Here is an 18,632-nt window from a genome sequence, read left to right as displayed (position 1 = left end):
TTGACTGTGAGGGTACTTAACCATTGGAACAACTTCCCAAGAGGTGCAGTGAGTCACCATCACTGACAATTATTAAATCGAGATTGGATTTTTTTCTAAAAGATATACTGTAGGAATTATTTTGGGGAAGTTCATTAGCATGTGCTATACAGGAGATCGGACTAGATGATCACAATGGTCCCTTCTGGCCTTGGAATCTATGAACAGATGAATTTGCTCACATCACAAAATTGCCATACAAACTGACAAGTCTCTGCTCAAGAGGTTTTCAAGAGAGGACTGGCTGGAGGCGTGGCAGGGCAGGATTTAAAGTGCCGTGGCAGCCTTTTGCCTTGCGGTGCCTGCTTTCGTTAGTGCTGTTGAGTGACCCCTGTCTTCTAAATCCCCTAAACAGCATTAAAGAAAAGAACCAGACACGAGGTCATGTGGGAATGTTTGTGTGTGAAAATCCTACTCTTGTGCATTGTTGGGGCAAGGGGATGTTGTGGGTAGAAAGGGCTGTTTTGAAAAGTGTTGAGCTCCAAGTGATTTTATCTTCAAAATTACAAAAAAATGATAATGTGGAGGACAAGAAGTAGTTGGGGCCAAATCTTAATTGTCTCTATTTCAGGGATGTGACCCCACTGTTTTAGTCACATGAGCTTCTTCTGACTGTGCCGTAGGGGACAGCATGATGACAGACAAACAAAATAACCACAGTAATTAGCTATGACTTTCCCCCCTTGCTTTAGTAATATAATAACAAAAACCAAAACAGAACACAAGTAGTAAGCAATTGCTACTACAGATACAATCTCTTCTGTCTGTGTTTCTGTGAAGAGCTCTCAACAGAGATTAGACCAGTGATACACAAGTACTCCTTTTCTTTTTACTCAGACCTCAGTGCTTCGGGAGCCAAATTAGTGATCAATATTGCCCCAAAGAGCCACGGTAGTATGAATTCATTGTTTCATTCTCACAGCAAAATGGCTGGCTCAGTATTATTATTTTATCAATTACAATTGGTTAATAACATGGTAAAAGCATCCTCATTGGTTAATAACTTAGATTGGTTCATAATTAAATCACACAATGTTTTAGTATCACGTGCTGCAAAGAGCCACAGGAGACACATTAAGGAGCCACTTGCGACTTGCGAACTTCAGACTGAGTATCACTGGATTGATTAGTTCCCCCAGTGGGAACACTCTTCTCTAGGAGAATTAAGACCGAAGTACATTTCCCCAAAATCAGTAAGGAGGCCTGTCTCAGTGTATCATAAATAACCAAAACAATTTATAGATGGGCTAAGGAATTTCATTTAACAAACAGTGAATCCTGTTTGGTTTGTCATGGATAACCTAACCAATTTAAATATGGGCAAAGGTGAAGAAAGCATTTAACCTAGTTACTTAAAAGGAAGCCATTCAAGGAGCAGTTTTGAGACAGGAACATTAATAAATGTTCAAGAATCTTAAATTCAAAGTACAGTAGAACCTCAGAGATACAAACACCAGAGTTACAAACTGACCGGTCAACCACACACCTCATTTGGAACTAGAAGTACACAGTCAGGCAGCAGCAGAGACAAAAAAAAAAAAAAAAAAAAAAAAAGCAAATTCGGTACAGTACTGTGTTAAATGTAAACTACTAAAAAAAAAAGGAAAATTCTAAAAAAAAAAGATTTGACAAGATAGGGAAACTGTTTCTGTGCTTGTTTCATTTAAATTAAGATGGTTAAAAACAGCATATTTCTTCTGGATAGTAGAGTGTCAAAGCCGTATTAAGTCAATGTTCAGTTGTAAACTTTTGAAAGAATAACCATAACATTTTGTTCCGCGTTACAAACATTTGAGAGTTACGAACAATCTCCATTTCTGAGGTGTTCGTAACTCTGAGATTCTACTGTAAATCCTGCTATTTTTTCTCTTTTTACCAAGATTAGCTCATGTCTCCTTTTGGAGTTCACAGTCAAAGCAATCTAGTTTTTAATAGGAGAAGTTGTTAATGCCTTAAATTACAATAGTATTTCAAGTCCATTAAAATTATTACAAGAAACAACTCTAATCCCTTGGCAATGCTCTTGCAGACTCTATCTCACCAACAATGCTGAAGTCTCAATGATGTCATCGTGCTGCAGAAGCAGTGCTGAGCTGGAAGGTTGCTTCTTTGTTCTTCTTAGCTGTCTGGTTGCTGCTGTGTGCTTGCTTGTAGAGATGAGGTGGCCAGGCAGAACTGAGTGCATAAGAAAGCAGAACCATGTAAGAGCATAATAGCACATAAGAGTTTGTAAGAACAAGCACGAGAACAGTGCATGTCCCACTTCCGAGGAATTTATACTTTTCTCTTTGCATAGTCTCACTGAAGGTGGAAGAAGTACACTTTTCAGGGCTTGGCTAGATTCAGATATCAGATGCTGTTGGCTTTCATTGGGTTAGCACCTTTATGGGATTGCCTTGGTAGCATCTTCATCTCATGAATATGCAGTCTGTTAACGCACATGCAGTAGAGCTGTAATTCTTCAGCTTTATAGTTGTATTGACTTTTGGCTTTGTGGCAGGAAATTCTCAGAACATCTTTAGAGTTTTAACTCTCTTTTATTCAGTTCATTTTCTGAGCGGTTTCTTTAGTTCCAACAAGGTTTTGAAATTGTTTCATAGAAGTCAAAACACAGTCCAAAAATTATTTCAGCTGTTCAAATAGTCTTTTTTTAATTTAAATTATTATTCAAAAGAGCCTTTAAACTTAAATGATCATCAAATAAAGTATTGTCTTTTCTTCTTAACAGTCGTTGCAGAAGTTTTTCTTGTCTTTTTTGAGTTTGGCAAGATGTTTAAGCTTTGCCAGGTAACTGATTAATTCCCCAGTGAATATCAATATTTTATACTCAAATGGTTTCTTATATTAACCTGTTACAGCATTCAGATGACCTTGCTATATTTGTACATAAAACATCTTACAAGTCACATAGTAATAGTCTCAGGAAGTTGCTATTTGAAGAGCTAGTTTTAGATACAAAACATTTGCAAATACGCATCTCAAAGGAAGCATATAACATCTTAAACAGTTGAGGGACATCAAGAGGATAGATGAGTCAGAATTAGCCAATATCTCCTGTAAAACATTTCCCAGCCATAAATGTTCTCCTTGAAGTTTAAAGAATGAAGACGTTAAAGTTTTGTAAAAGAAATCAGTTTTGATTAGGATATTTCTAGAATTTTTTGTGTGGGGTTTAAAACTAAAGATTTTCTCTCTGTAAAGATGAGGGGGAAAGAAGCCCACTTTTATGACTTAGTTTACAGCTCTGAAAACACATCCTAAGCATAACTACTTATCCTGAATAAAGAATAGCCTTACATTCATGTGTACAACCATGGCTCTTTGTAAAACATAAATATCTAACAAAGTTTGGTTTTTTTGAGGTAAAGATCATGTCTGTACCAAACTTTTATCTTGGACATGGAGGAGGTGGCCTGTTCTTTGAGAAGATGCCATTGTTGGTTAAAGTTTTTTTTTGACCAAATGGTTCCTAGATTTGCAACCTACCATTTGTAGTATATTCATAGGCTTGTCAGAACTTTATTCTTATTTTTTGATAATTTCAATGGCTAATATCAATGTTTACTTTTTAACCATTTTTTTCTACTTTTATCAATTTAAATTTTCACAGTTGCACAGTTTATGGGTTTTTGGCATTTTTTCTATTTTAATCTATTTAAATGTTCGTGGTTGCAAGAAATTATTGGGGGAGGGACAGCTGCGGGGGTTCAGACAGTAATTATTTAATGACTGTAGACAATGAGATTCAAAAAGTTAAAGCTCTGTAATGGTTAAAACACAAATTGTCAACATTATATAATGTCAGAAAATACAAAGTAAATATGCTTATATCAAACTTTACTAAATTTCTCAAGCAGTGTTAGGAAGGCTTTTGTTACTGTCTCACATGACTTTCTCATAAACAAACTAGAGAAATAAAGCCTAGGCAAACCTACTGTAAGGTGGAACTGTGGCAAAGAGAGACTAAGTGACTTGCCTCAGATCACACAGAAAGTCTGTAGTGGAGCAGTAAGTTGAATCCAGGTTGCTCCAGTCCTAGGCTAGCATCTTAACCACTGGACCGTCCTTTCTCTCCATTGGGCACCCTGACACTGAGGTATCCAAAATCATTAGTCACTTTTGACAATCTTAGCCCTGGCCCATAAGCAGTGCTGTTAGAAATGTGGTTTCAAGGTATAAAACCCAAGGCAATAGTTAGCCTACCATAGCCAGTGCTTAATTTGTGCCAGGCTTTGCCCGGGCTGAGCCCTGGCACCTCTAGGCTTGGCAGTTCATAGCCCCAGCACCTCCAGGGTGGCTGCATCAGTTATGAATGTAGAAAACTTGCTTGAGCCCCGGCACCTCTTTCATTACAAATTAAGCACTGACCATAGCTGACTTAATTGGAAGACGTGGATACTCAGCAGCACTGGGGATTGGGGCCTGCTATTTTTACTATGAGATGTCAAAAGCAGGGCTGGTTTTGTTTTCCCAAAAATATTGTCAAGGTCAGCTCACACCTGGGTCTCACCTTACCTTAACCTGAAAAATTTGAGGGAGCCAGGGTTCCCCATAATGGTCGTAGCTTGTGCTGACCCATGGAAAATATCACTCTGTAAAATGGTAGCCTGCTCTGGTCAAATGAATAGCACGCTTATATCCCAACATGGCACAATCCCCATTGTTTTGTATGTAAATCTTGCCCAGGCTGGTATTAAAATTATTTCTATCTAGGATCTATAATTTGTCTTTTCTCAATGTAGTGGTCCATTTACTTTTGTTGAGCCAGAGCAGTGCAATCAGGCTTTTACTGTCCTTATCTGTAATAAGTCTCTTTCCTTTTAAAGAGAGAACTCTACATGATTGCAGCGGGAGTAATAGGAGGGGTGTATCTATTCGGCATTCTTATCCTTTTCATTGGAGTAAAAGAGAGAGACGGTAAGTTAAATTCAAGTACGTCTGGGTTTCAAAGTGATTCTTTCCCACTTAGGTTTGGAAAATATGACATTATTTTATGTATTCCACCCCTTGTAGATCCTTACGCCTTAAATTCAGACAAAGCAATTCCTTTCTTTAAGGGACTGAGACTCACAATGAAGCATGGTCCGTACTTGAAGCTTACAGCTTCGTTTCTTCTCATCTCAACAGCCATTCAGGTAACTCCAGTCTTTGCAAGTCCATGCATCGGGCTTGTTCTACCCACAGCATGAAAGAGTCAAAAGCAGCAGCTGGAATGTAAATAGCCCTAGACTTGCAAGCAGAGCTGGTGATTCCGTAGATTGTGTTTTTCCCCTCTGAGTCAATATGGAACTAATGCCCTGCTGTCGTGCTAAGGGGCATTGTGCTGCTGGAAGTAATATCTTTCAAACAAGAAATAAAACCTAAAGCCCTGACCACTTATTAAATATTCTGTGGCTTTTTTTTCATTAAAGGCCCAGTTTGGCTCATTATATTCTACCTACCTAAAATCTCCTAGGTTCAATCGGCTAGGGAATACTTTTTCACTTCTCCCAAAGCTGTTCTACAATGTGTGCTGCATTAAACCATTGCCCGGTGTGACTGTGTTTTAATAGTATCTGAAGTGGTTCCTATAGTTTTTTGAGAAGGAAGGTGCTATGTAAGTGTAAGATGATATTCCATCACCCAGGCATACGGCACTACTTCTAGTTATAACTGGAGCCACAAAATTCAGATCTGGATCGGCTGCTATATTTTGAACCTCCCAAAAGAAACACAGTGAGGCAGCATCACATCGATAGATGTATAAAAACCTGAAACTGATAGATTCTCAACCCACATTCCCCAAAGTTCAGTTCTATTTTGACCCAGGATTTTGAGATCTGGGCTCATCTCCGTTAATCATTTCAGTGTGTTTCCTTAGGATTCATTACTTTAATCATTCGGGCTCTATCAAATTCACGGCCATGAAAAACATGTCATGGACCGTGAAATCTGGTCTGCCCCGTGAAATCTGGTCTTTTGTGTACTTTTACCCTATACTATACAGATTTCACCAGCGTTTCTCAAACTGGGGGTCCTGACCCAAAAGGGCGCCAGATGGGGGTCACAAGGTTATTGTAGGGGGGTCATGGTATTGCCACCCTTACTTCTGCGCTGCTGCATCCTTCAGAGCAGAGGGGCTGGAGAGTGGTGGCTGCTGGCTGAGGGCCCAGCTCTGAAGGCAGCAGCGCAGAAGTAAGGGTGGCAATACCATGGACCCTTCCTCTCCCCCGCAACCCAATAATAACCTTACAACCTTTCCAATCCCCTTTTGGGTCAGGACTCCTACAACTACATATCTGAAATAATGAAATTTATGATTTTTAAAATCCTATGATTGTGAAATTGATCAAAATGGATCGTGAATTTGGTAGGGCCTGATTAATCATCATCTTTATTTTTTTTAAAAGCAGATCATAATATCCATGTTTTTGGCACTAGTCCATTAGCCACATGAACCATCAGTCAACCGGCGCTGTGACACTATGACAAGAGTTATGCTTATAATGTACTCATACTTTGCCAACTGTCGTGGTGAATTAATAAGTCCTGTGGAAGGACTGTCACTCCTCCATGGCTTTGTGCTTGTCACAAAGAACCGCTGAAAATATGTTTGCAAAGAAATAGCCACATTTCCTGTTGGCATGGATTTGGGTTCAGTTAGCAAGGCTTCCTGATTGTGCATCTGGCAGTTTTTGCTTGAGGGACAGGCCTGAGACTGAGAGACGGTAACACAGGCATCTCCCCTCACATCAAATAATGTAGTCCGTCTGAGCAACAACAGGCAAGGGAAGATTCAGGTAGGCTCCTTGGGATCCAGACTCTTACAGCACTCACTCACTTAGGCAGCATGTGGCCTGGCATGGCACACAGCTGCCTGCAGACAGTCACCTATTGACAACACCCAGGGAGGAGGAGGTGCACCCTGGGCCCATCTTGTACCCTCAGGTCTCAAAGAGGCGGGGGAAGGCAGGCAGCAGCTGGGAGCTCTCTTGCTCTAACTTGGCTGGTATGTGCAGCACAGGCTGCTGCCTGTCTGGGGGAGGGGGGGGTCGTTTTGGAGTGGGGGCAGATGGTGAAGGGATAGGGAGACATAGTTCTGGTGGATCTGACCCCAATATGGTGTTTTTCCACCATATGAAATGAGAGCACAGCAGACTATGGCACAAGCTGGAGAAGGCACTGGGGAGGTGGGAGGGAGCAGAATACTCGGCCTAATTTGTACATAAACTAAAAAAGTTGTTAATTTTTTGGCCCTCAAAGGAACAGTTCATCAAGCTTCCATACAAGACACAGATTCTTCTCTAGGCCTTCCACCTTCCCAAAATAACCAGAGAAGGGCCTGGACCAGGACTTCAGTTCCAAGCCTCGCCCTGAACTCTCAAAATCCTGGATGATAATTCTTGTGACTCACCTATCTGTATAATAGACAGGAACTGGATCCTCCAACCCAAACAGTACCCAAACTTGTGGGCAGTTCTGATCCTGAGCTAGAGCCCATGTACAAATATAAGCAACGTGATTAAGCCACTCTGGATCAGTTACTGGACTTCAGAGGGTTGTCATGATTAATTTCAGCTGAGGGGGAGAGTAAATTGCTTAGGAGCCATGGCTTTAATTAAAAGATGCATGGTATTACTGTGTATGAGGCAGCCTGTGGAAGCGGAATGAAACTTTTTTCAGCAAACTACTGTCTGTAACTAACCAGTTACAACAGGCAAACTCTAAGGTTGTAAATAGACTCTTCTGTCCTTCCAATAAACTAGTCTTCCATATGGCAACCTACTAGTTTGATACATTCAGGACCTGATCCGTCTGTCACTTTACCCCAGCTTTACCTTGACATTACTCCAATGTCTTCAGTGGAGTTACTCCTGATTTAAACTGATGTAAGTGAGAGCAGAATCAGGACCGAAAAGCTTGGATTTATTTAATAACTGATTTGTTATAGGTGATGTAATGAAATTCTTTTTGATGTTGTCTTCATTGCACAGCTTGAGCAGAGCAATTTTGTCCTGTTTTGCACCCATGCAGCCAGTCTTCACAATCACTTCCAGTATTTAGTGGTGACCATCTTGGTGAGTTGCACTGAAACAAATGAGCGGTTTTGGGGGGGGAGGAGTGAGAAGCAGGGCTGAACTTTGTTTCTTTGACAGAGGGGGTTGTTCAATGGAGCAGCTTGCATTTAAGCAGCTCAGGTTAAGTGACTACAAATTGTTAGCACCTGTGGGCTGTTGCAATGAGTTTGATCACCATCCCATTCCTAGCGGACGTTGTGGAACTTGTAGGGAGAGGAAAGGTCTGGAATATTCAATTTATTTCTTAGTGTTCACGTGTACCTACGAGCCACTTCCTGCCTCTTGAAAAGGTGAACCATTGTGCATGAAGGGAGGTCTGGAATTTTAGCTTCTGTTTCCCTCTCACCAGTCTGATATGCCAAGAATTAAACAAGTTTCCCTTGTGCATTCATACCTGTGGGCCCTCTGTGCCAGGCAACCTGCAGGGATAAATATTTAAAGTATTCACAGAAGCAGGGAATTGCTGTATAAAGGCATCAGTGCTGCTTTACAAATACCTTTACAGAGTCCTCTTCCTTCACGCTCTTGGGTGGAGTTCTGTCCAGACTTACTTACATGGGTGATCCTCTTGCAACCAAGCTACGAATTGCTCCATTAATGCATGCCTCCCTCTGAGTGTACGTTGGTGAAATGCTGCAGCTCTCATGCTTCTGATTAAAGCCCTCCGAGGACAAATAGAAAGTTTAATGTGTAATCGCTGGGGTATGTGTCTGCTGAAAATGCTTCATGTAGACCTTTCCCTTTCTTTTGCCTGGCCTTTTAAGTACTGTACCAACCTTTGTCAGAGAAGCTTCTGCTTGCTCTCCTCTTGGGCCTGGCTTCTGCCAGGGGGACAGTTTGGGATATCTGAGAGGAGCCTTCATTGTTTCCATTTTGCCCCCCCTTTCCTCTTCAACCTTTTTGATTCTTCCTTTCTTACATTAAAGCACTGCAAAGGCTGATCTTTTCCAGTGACTAAAATTAATAAGAGGTGGAACAAAGGCCCACTTCTGCAAATGCTGGTCCCTGTATATATTCCACTGTGGGCTATGCATGAACTCCATGTGCCTGAGACTGGATGATTCTTGTTAGTGTCCATTAGTCTTCATGTGCACTCCTTCCCTCCTTGTGCTCTGATCTGAGGATGTAAGCAGCCATGCGGACCAACTGCCTCTCCAGTTCCTTCTTACTGTTTCATGGTCTGAGTCTGAACTTTCCAGTGTCCATAGGGCTGATCCTCCTTCATCAAACCTGTAAATATTATAAACTGTAAATACCGAATATAAAAATTCTTTGTTAGTTTATTAGATAATCAGGTTTCGGGGAACATGTCCCCCTTCCCAGTATAGGACTCCAGTTATGGGCAGGATTCTGGCCTTCAAGAACTGTGTCTCCTGTCCCTGTTCCTTCCCAAGGCAATGACCATCAGACATGCCTCTACTGCTTCAGAGAAGCTCATATCTCTGCTAAGTGCAGTATCTGTCACTCCTCCCCACGCTGTGTAGTAGTAAAATTTTATGTTTGTATTTTATATAGTTTAAAATAAAGAAGAATAATGTAGTATGTATTAAACATATTGGTGTATGATTTGATCATATCTGCCAGCCACCCTTTTTGAATAGCAGAAAGGAATGGCCTAATGGGCATTGGTAGGGATACATCAGCCAGAATCTGTGTCTGGACTAATTTCAAGGCAGTAACAGATCCTTTGAGGGTCACCAATTTGTTGTAGGTTTAGCATTTTAAAATAAGTAAAGGAATGGCACGATTGTTTTCTTTTGCATTGCAATTTGATGTTCCTGTTCAAAATGTTCTGCGTAAATTAATTCTGTTTTGTGTGTAAATGAGGAATATGTGGGTTAAGAAATAAGTGTGAAGGCCATCGCTGAACCAGATATGGTCTAAGGAGGAGCCGGAGACAGACAGACAGACAGGGTGCCAGAAGGCTGCAACATGCCCCTATTGAAATGTCAAAGGAGGGCACATTAATGACTCTAAAAATAAGACAAGCACCTATCAATGGGAACAAATATCAGTAATCAAAACCAGCATGGAATAACTCCCTAAAAAACTTAATAAAAAAACAAAATAAAAAATAAAAAAACAATTTAAGAAAACAAGCACTTGTCAAACAATTGATTATAGCATGATGGTGCAAAACTCATCGGTCCCAATGAAGGAAAATCACTGTATAAATAGGGGGCCTTGCCATGAAACTTTGGGTCTGTCCTGCCAAGACTTCCCCGGAGCACCGTATTGTGACCGATGGAACCCGGCTCCTCCCTACTCGTGATCAACCTAGCTGGCCACTAGATTGATCCGGACTCTGGACTGGTAACTATAACATCGACTGGCGGGACAAGCATGGGAGTTCAGGCCTAGGAAACACCTCATGGAACCAGACTGCACTGCACAGTGTTTTGAGGCATTGAGGAGCACGCTGCCCAGCACCAGCACTTCAGACACAGTGACAGGCAAAGGTAGAGCCAAGCATTCTTCCTCTCAGGTTCACTGCAAAGGCAAGAAAGCCTCTCCAAGGCTAGAGGAAAATTCCCCTCTAGATCCACTTCTACAAGCGTGTAGCCCTTCACACCTGGGCCAAGGAAACTTGAAAACCCATCGAAGTCATGGTACCGACCCACAGGCTGCAAAGACAGAGGGTGCCTCCCCTTCAGCACCATCGGCAGCAGCAGGACCGTTGGTGCTGAGTCAAGAGAGGCATGAACCTAGACAGTCTGACCTGATACTAGCAAAGGGGCCATTGGTACTGGTGCACACTTCTGAGCCAACGCTGAAGGTTAACAGGGAGAAGACACCTCATGGGGGCAAATATACCCTTTGGGAGGACATCACCATCCTGCCAGATCTGGAATCTCCCATCTTATCAGGCCCGGTTCTTACAAGGGAGATCACGACACTATCGGTCCACAAACGTTATGAAAGAAGTTGATCTCCTGTTCCCTTTACTAGTCAGGGTATTTCCTCACTGACAGTTCCAACAGCACCACTTTTGGAGATGGAGCCCATGTTCTCTTCGCCAGGCAATTCTGATATGGGAGAAGGACCGTCATCACTTCCTCCAAGACATGTCAGCCTTGATAGAGGTTCCAGAATCTCCTGGGGCCTGCCATTACTGCATAAGTTGGGGTACCCCCCAGGACTAATGGTATTCTATGCCTTGGGGTCCAGATGAACCCATACTGGACCCTTCACATTGGCCCTGCTGGGGACCATGGGACCTATGCATGCATTATCCTGTATCTGTACAGACCCACTGAGACTCTCCCAATCCCTCTCCTCAGAGTGACCAGCGTGAACGCCATCTGGAGCCCATGGGGAAAGAAGAAGAGCCATATCCAGTGGTACCACTGGTATTGTATGGCATATTGTCTTCTTTTCCTGACATGGCAGTTGCCCCAGCATTACCATTGTAGCCAGATCTATGCATTATATATATATATAGAGAGAGAGATTAGATTACTTAAGAATCCCAAGTTATCACTTTGAGGCCCAGTATTATTTCAATTATTATATAGTTGGGAACCCTGATGTGCCCAGTTGCAACACTCACACTATGGGAACTCGTCTATGTTTACAAATAGTTATTAATACATTTAGCACAGTCCTAAAAACCCCAACTCTGTAAGGTAGAGAGAAATACTACAGAGTATACATCTGCACATCCATATACTCACACCATCCCTTGTAGAACGACCTGAAATGTTAGCCATCATCTTCCCCATCATCACCAGTGGCCATTATTCTGGCACCTTCCAAGGACTACATCTCCTTCTCCTACAGCCCCTAGGCTGGGATGCAACTTTTATAATACGTTATGCTGATGTATGCACTATGTTTGATGCATATTCAGTAGGGGATTTTCCCCTTTTCCTTATTTGTATTTCCCCACCTTACTAATGTCGGAGTGTCTTTCTTCTATAGGTTAGTGTATCAATGATCTCAACTTATTAACATATACCTCAATTCATTACCATGGCCCTCTTGTGGTTAGGTAGCTCATTTGCCTGTTACATATGTCAACTCATTGTCATGACACTTTTGTGGTTGGATCATGTAGCTGTGGTTAAAACTTCACCTTAAACATGCTATTTTCGGCTCCCCAATACTTGGGGTTTTCGTTGGCCGTTTATCTGTTCAAAGGTCATAGGCCTCAAGCTTTATGCTAACTTGCTAAAGCTAATATCTGACAGGATACAGGCCTGTAGGTTCCTTGCATTATTGCTGAATATAATGCAAAGCAGAATATAATGCAAAGCAGTAAATATAATAAAGGCAAACTAGCCCACTGGGCTTCTCTATCTCTACCAGATAATCACTAACAGGAATTGTTAAAAAGGATTGCTGAAGCCCACCATGTTCCCGTATAGGAAGACCAAGAGTCATCCCACAAAACCCTGCAGAGTACAGAGCATACAGAGTAGCACTCCAGTCAACAAGGCTATCTGAGAGCTGGCCAAAGTGATGTGGCACACCCAAGCAATGATGTGGCACACCCAAGCCACTTCCAAGAGGGCAGAAAAGAGGTATTTTGATCCTCCCAATGGAGCAGAGATTCTCTTCACGCATTCTGTCCCCAACCCCCTGGTTGTCCAGGCTGCTACCATAGCGAGTAGACAACAATACACAAAATTTACTACTTTAGATAAGGAGGCCAAGCACTTGGACCTCTTAGGGAGCAAAGCATTTACATCTACCCGCCTACAATTCTGAATAGCCAGTTATCAGGCACTACTTGCGAAGTATGATTTCATCAACTACTCCACGTTTTCAGAATTTAGAGTCAAACTCCCTCAGAAGCACAGAGGGTAGTCTGATAGCCAGGCAGTCTCTTCAAGCCGCTATAGAAGCTGTATCTGTTGCATCTAGATCAATGGCAGCTGCCATCATTCTGTACAAGGAGCGCTGACTTCATTCGTCAGGTTTTCCCAGGGAAATATAGTCCACTGTGGAGGGTTTGCCCTTTGAGGGGGACTACTTGTTCGGTCAAAAAACTGATGAGTCACTGCACTCCTTAAAGGACTCAAGGGTATTCACCCCAGTGCCCAAGAGGAAATACACCAGGCAACCTTATAAGCCTAGACCAACATCACTGCCCTTCTTTCAGTAAGGAGGATACGAACTGCCACGAAAGCGTCCGAGGGTGCAGTGGAGCAAGTGTACTTCTTCCGTTCCTTTCCAACTGTAACTGCCCATCAAGAAGTACTTTTGACAGGACTTTTGAGAGATGCGAACCTGCTCAAATGCCAGGTCCTCTCACCTCAGAGATCCATTATGATGGCTGCCTAGCTCAATTTTCCCACATACGGTGGAGGATAACAAGAGACAAATGTGTTCTCATTACTATCCACTTTGGTTACACTGTAGCGTTTCTCTCCTCTCTCCCTCCAAAGCCTGCCTCCCTGTCCCTTTTAAGGATACTGTTATTCAAGGTAAGGAGGCTCCCTACTTCTATAGGCAGCCATTGAGTCTGTATCATTATCAAGGAAGGGGATTTTATTCCAAATATTTTGTAATCCCCAAGGAGAAAGGTGGATGGAAACCTATATCACACTTCCTGCACCTCAGTGTTTTCAGCCAAAGACTAAGATTCAGGATGGTCACCTTGGCATCAATAAACCCATACCTAAACAGAAATGAATAGTTCACAGCTCCCCACATGAGAGCCTAATTTCATATAAACCTCTTCCCCTCCTACAGAATGTTCATGATAGGTATGAAGCATTATCAGTACAGGGTGCTTTCTTTTGGACTGGCAACAGCAACCAGAGTATTTACAAAGGTATTTTTGTTAGTGGCAGCATGCCTCCAGCACAATGGTTCCATTGTCTTTCCATACCTAGACTGCTGGCTTCTCATGGAAAAGTCTCAACAGGAGGGAATGACATCAACCTCATCTCTCATTAATCTTCTAACATCAGCAGGTACTCCTGGGGAAATGCTGCGCAAGCGCAGAATTTATGTCCCCCAGCAGATTTCTTTGCTTCCCCGCAGAAGAATGACTTTCTGACAGGGAAGCAAAGGGAAGCCATAAGAGCAGTCATCCAACCCTCCACAGCAGTATGTTTTGGGTGCCCAGCGCAGCCGGCAGAGAGGTAAATCACTGTGGGGCAGGAAGCGGGATGTCTGGTGGCTCCTACCCTGCTCTGGGGAGGACGGGACTTCCTCTTCCCCTGCACAGCATCTGGGACTGGGTCAGACCCAGTGCCAGATTACTCCCCCAGCAGCAGAAAGCTCTGCAAACTCCCCCCTGACTTCCTGTACCCATCACTTCTCAGATGCAGAGGGAGGGATCCCTCTACAGAGAGCTGCTCCCCCATCCACCCAACTCCCATGCATCCAGACCCCCTTATACCCAGACCCTCCTGCTGAGCCTCACCCCCCCCTGCACTCAAGCCCGCCCTGATAAGCCCTACTCCCCCTGCTTCTGGAGCACCCTGATGAGCCACCTGCACCCGGATCCCCACCCCACTGAGCCCCAACCAGCTACACCTGGATCTCCACCGCACTCAGCCCCACTCCCCCAGCATCTGGATCCCCTACTGAGCCCCCCCACAACTGTCGAGCTCTATCCCCCCACACCCAGACTCCCCCCGCTGAGCCCCAACCATCTTCACCTGGACCCCCCCCGCAGAGTCCCATAACTTGCACCCAGAACCTCCAACAAGTCCCTGTGCATCTAGATTCCCCCCCACACACCCAGATTCCCCACTGCTGCCTACACCCAGGTTGCCCCACACAGAACCCTCTCAACCCACACCTGGATCCCCCCACACTAAGCCCCTCCACACTTGGATCCTGCCTGCCCACACCTGGTACACCTGACATGGAGGGGCATGGCCCTGAGGTGTTTCTCGGGCAGGCCCGGTCCTTGTGCTGTGTCAGGGTTGGGTGCAGCCCCACTAATGAGTCCGTGTCCCCGGGGGGGGGGGAATGGCACAATGATCTCCCACCTCTCTGCAGCCAGTGACTTGTGCTCCCCAATGCCATGCTGAAGCCTCCACATTTATTTGACAAATAAAATTTGCAGAATTTTAAAATATTGTGCGCAGAATTTTAATTTTTTTGGTGCAGAATTTTTAATTTCTTGGCACAGAATGCCCTCAGGAGTAACTAGGAATTTGCATGAATGTAGAAAAGTCCATTTCAGCTTCAACACAGACCACAGAATTCATTGGAGCAACTGTAGAAACAACCATGACCAGTTGGCCAGAGCTTACTTCCATATAGAGAGATTTCAGTCTATGAACATCCTGATCAATCAGCTGAGAGAGCTCTCACAAACATCCTTGTCATCCTGGGTTACATGGCATCTTGAAACTATGTGACACCATTCATGTGCCTCTGACTTGACTGACTACAAGCCTGGTTTTGAGCAGTATATGTGCCAAGCAGGGACTGTATGGACCAGTTAGTTACACTCTGTGATGCTCTGTACCACGGGGGAACAGCCAGCACCGCCATGTTTATTCTTGTAAAATGATTGTGTGGTATTCAATGCAAAGTTTGTCATGTTGGGTGTCTTCGGAAGACTCATGATGCACTGAGCATTGTTGTTATAGTGATGTTATAGTAATGTTATAGGTTATAATTTCATGTATATAATTACGAGGCTGAAAATGTGTCTTCATGGCTTAAAATAAGCCCAGGCAAAAACTCTCCAAGAGCAGAGTTCACACCTTATCAGGGCGTGTATGGGACAAACCCAGCCCAGACTCCCAGGAACAAAGGACGCTGGCCTAGGCAGCAACAAAAGGATCTGTTGGACTCTCGAGTGAGTCACCCCCCTTCCTTTGGTCAGTTTGGGACTGCGATGAGGTAATGGTCACCCGAGTCTGAAGGGCGGAGGGAAAGCCAAGAGGGAAGAAAGGACATGGTAAAAGGGAGAGATGTTTGCCATGCTCTTCCTCTCTCTTCAACCAACATCTACAGACACCACACCAAGCGACTGAAGCGCTGATCAAAGGGGAGAGCCTGTCGGAAGAGCAACCAGCCAGCCTGTGGTGAGAAGCATTTAAGTTTGTAAGGGCACTGAAAGTGTTAAGATCAGCTTAGAATGTGTTTTGCTTTTATTTCATTTGACCAAATCTGACGTATGCTTTGACTTATAATCACTTAAGATCTGTCTTTCATAGTTAATACATTTGTTTGTTTGTTCTACCTGAAGCAGTGCATTTGGTTTGAAGCGTGTCAGAGACTCCCCTTGGAATAACAAGCCTGGTACATATCAATTTATTTGTTAAATTGACGAACTCATATAAACTTGCAGAGTCCAGCGGGCATAACTGGACATTGCAAGACAGAGGTTCCTAGGGTTGTGTCTGGGACCAGAGATATTGGCTAGTGTCATTTGGTTGCAAGTAGCTGAGAGCAGCTTACATGCCAGAGGCTGTGCATGAACAGCCCAGGAGTGGGGGTTCTCACAGCACAGCAAGGTAAGGCTGGCCCCCAGGGTCAAGGATTGGAGTGACCTAGCAGATCACTGGTCCAGATAACACCAGAGGGGAACGTCACACACTCCCCACCCAGGATACAAAGTTTGGTGGCAGGACGAAGAACAGGTCCTTTCTCTCCGCCACCTGCTCAGAAAACGCTAATCGTGGATGCCTCCCTAGTAGTCTGGGGTGCACATCTGGACGAACAAATAGCACAAGGAATATGGACACCTTGTGAGTCCAGGGTGCACAAAAATCTCATGGAACTGAGAGCAGTCTCAGAGGCCTGCTAACAATTCTTACCATTCATTCATTCCCAGCACATTCAGGTGATGTCAGGCAACATGATGGCTATGTTCTACATCAACAAGCAAGGAGGAGCAAGATCTACACCTTTGCATAGAGGCAGTCTGCCTCTGGAATTGGTGCATTTGTCATTGGGATACCATATCGGCAGTTCATGTTCCGGGAATTCACAATACACGAGCAAACAGTCTCAGCACTTCTTGATGGATGGCAAATGGGAGATTCACTATTCATTGGTGAAAGACCTATTCCAGCAAGGGTATCTCCGATTCTGGACCTGTTTGCGTCTCAAGACAAGAAATGCACAATATACTTCACTGCGGGGTATACAGTCATAATTCCAAGGGAGATGTCCTTCTTCTCCCATGGATGGGAAATTTGATGTAGTCTTCCCCTACCCCATCCCACTCTTACCTTTAGTTCTCAGGAATGTCCAGCGGGACAAGGCAGTGATCACTCCCATTGCTCCCATATGGCCAAGAGAATTCAGTTCCCCATCCTTCTTGATTTGACATCTTGTCACCAGTCAGCATCCAGTCAGCATCCAGTCCTTCCCAGACCTCCTCCACAGGACAAGGGCAAGATCAGGCATCTGAATCCAGAGTAACTTCACCTCACAGCCTGGTATTTGGATGGGCATTGAACCTACAGCAGAAATGTTCAACAGCTGTTAAAGCCATCCTGAACAATATCAGGAAACAGGTTTCAGAGTAACAGCCGTGTTAGTCTGTATTCGTAAAAAGAAAAGGAGTACTTGTGGCACCTTAGAGACTAACCAGTTTATTTGAGCATGAGCTTTCGTGAGCTACAGCTCACTTCATCGGATGCATAGCATATCGTGGAAACTGCAGAAGACATTATATACACACAGAGACCATGAAACAAAACTTCCTCCCACCTCACTCCCCCGCTGGCAACAGCTTATCTAAAGTGATCATCAAGTAGAGCCATTTCCAGCACAAATCCAGGTTTTCTCACCCTCCCCCCCCCCCCCCCCCACCCCTACAAACTCACTCTCCTGCTGGCAACAGCCCATCCCCCTTTGAAACCCCTCTTTATAATGCGCATGATAATCAAGGTGGGTCACCTCCAGCACTAATCCAGGTTTTCTCACCCCCCCCCCCCACACACCCCCCCCCCTTTTTTTTTTTTTTTCCAAAAACCACACACACAAACTCATTCTCCTGCTGGCAACAGCTCATCTTACAATGTGCACAGCAATAATCCAAGTTTAACCAGAACGTCTTGGGGGGGGGGTTTGCAGGAAAAAAACAAGGGGAGACAGGCTACCTTGCATAATGACTTAGCCACTCCCAGTCTCTATTCAAGCCCAAATTAATAGTATCCAATTTGCAAATGAATTCCAATTCAGCAGTTTCTCGCTGGAGTCTGGATTTGAAGTTTTTTTGCTTTAAGATAGCGACCCTCATGTCTGTGATTGCGTGACCAGAGAGATTGAAGTGTTCTCCGACTGGTTTATGAATGTTATAATTCTTGACATCTGATTTGTGTCCATTTATTCTTTTACGTAGAGACTGTCCAGTTTGACCAATGTACATGGCAGAGGGGCATTGCTGGCACATGATGGCATATATCACATTGGTGGATGTGCAGGTGAACGAGCCTCTGATAGTGTGGCTGATGTTGTTAGGCCCTGTGATGGTGTCCCCTGAATAGATATGTGGGCACAGTTGGCAACGGGCTTTGTTGCAAGGATAGGTTCCTGGGCTAGTGGTTCTGTTGTGTGGTATGTGGTTGTTGGTGAGTATTCGCTTCAGGTTGGGGGGCTGTCTGTAGG

General features: G+C 43.9%; 1 protein-coding gene across 10 annotated transcripts in view; it reads left to right on the top strand.

Moving 5' to 3' along the window:
- MFSD2B (major facilitator superfamily domain containing 2B) overlaps window positions 1–18,632 on the top strand; it is a 64,324-nt gene that overhangs the window by 27,311 nt on the left and 18,381 nt on the right. For 7 of the 10 annotated variants that reach the window (XM_037893967.2, XM_037893974.2, XM_037893968.2 and 4 more), the window contains 3 exons: window positions 4,866–4,956; window positions 5,053–5,174; window positions 8,013–8,096. The exons of 1 other annotated variant lie outside the window; for it this stretch is intronic. In XM_037893967.2, the coding sequence (XP_037749895.1) occupies window positions 4,866–4,956; window positions 5,053–5,174; window positions 8,013–8,096 (297 nt within the window). The remainder of the gene's footprint in view (window positions 1–4,865; window positions 4,957–5,052; window positions 5,175–8,012; window positions 8,097–18,632) is intronic. 2 more of the 10 variants (XM_037893972.2, XM_037893973.2) reach the window with 1 other exon arrangement.

This window comes from Chelonia mydas, chromosome 3 (genome assembly GCF_015237465.2).
Source record: "Chelonia mydas isolate rCheMyd1 chromosome 3, rCheMyd1.pri.v2, whole genome shotgun sequence".
NCBI lineage: Eukaryota > Metazoa > Chordata > Testudines > Cheloniidae > Chelonia > Chelonia mydas.
Note: the sequence above shows the minus strand (reverse complement) of the source record. Positions and strands in the feature narration are given on the sequence as shown.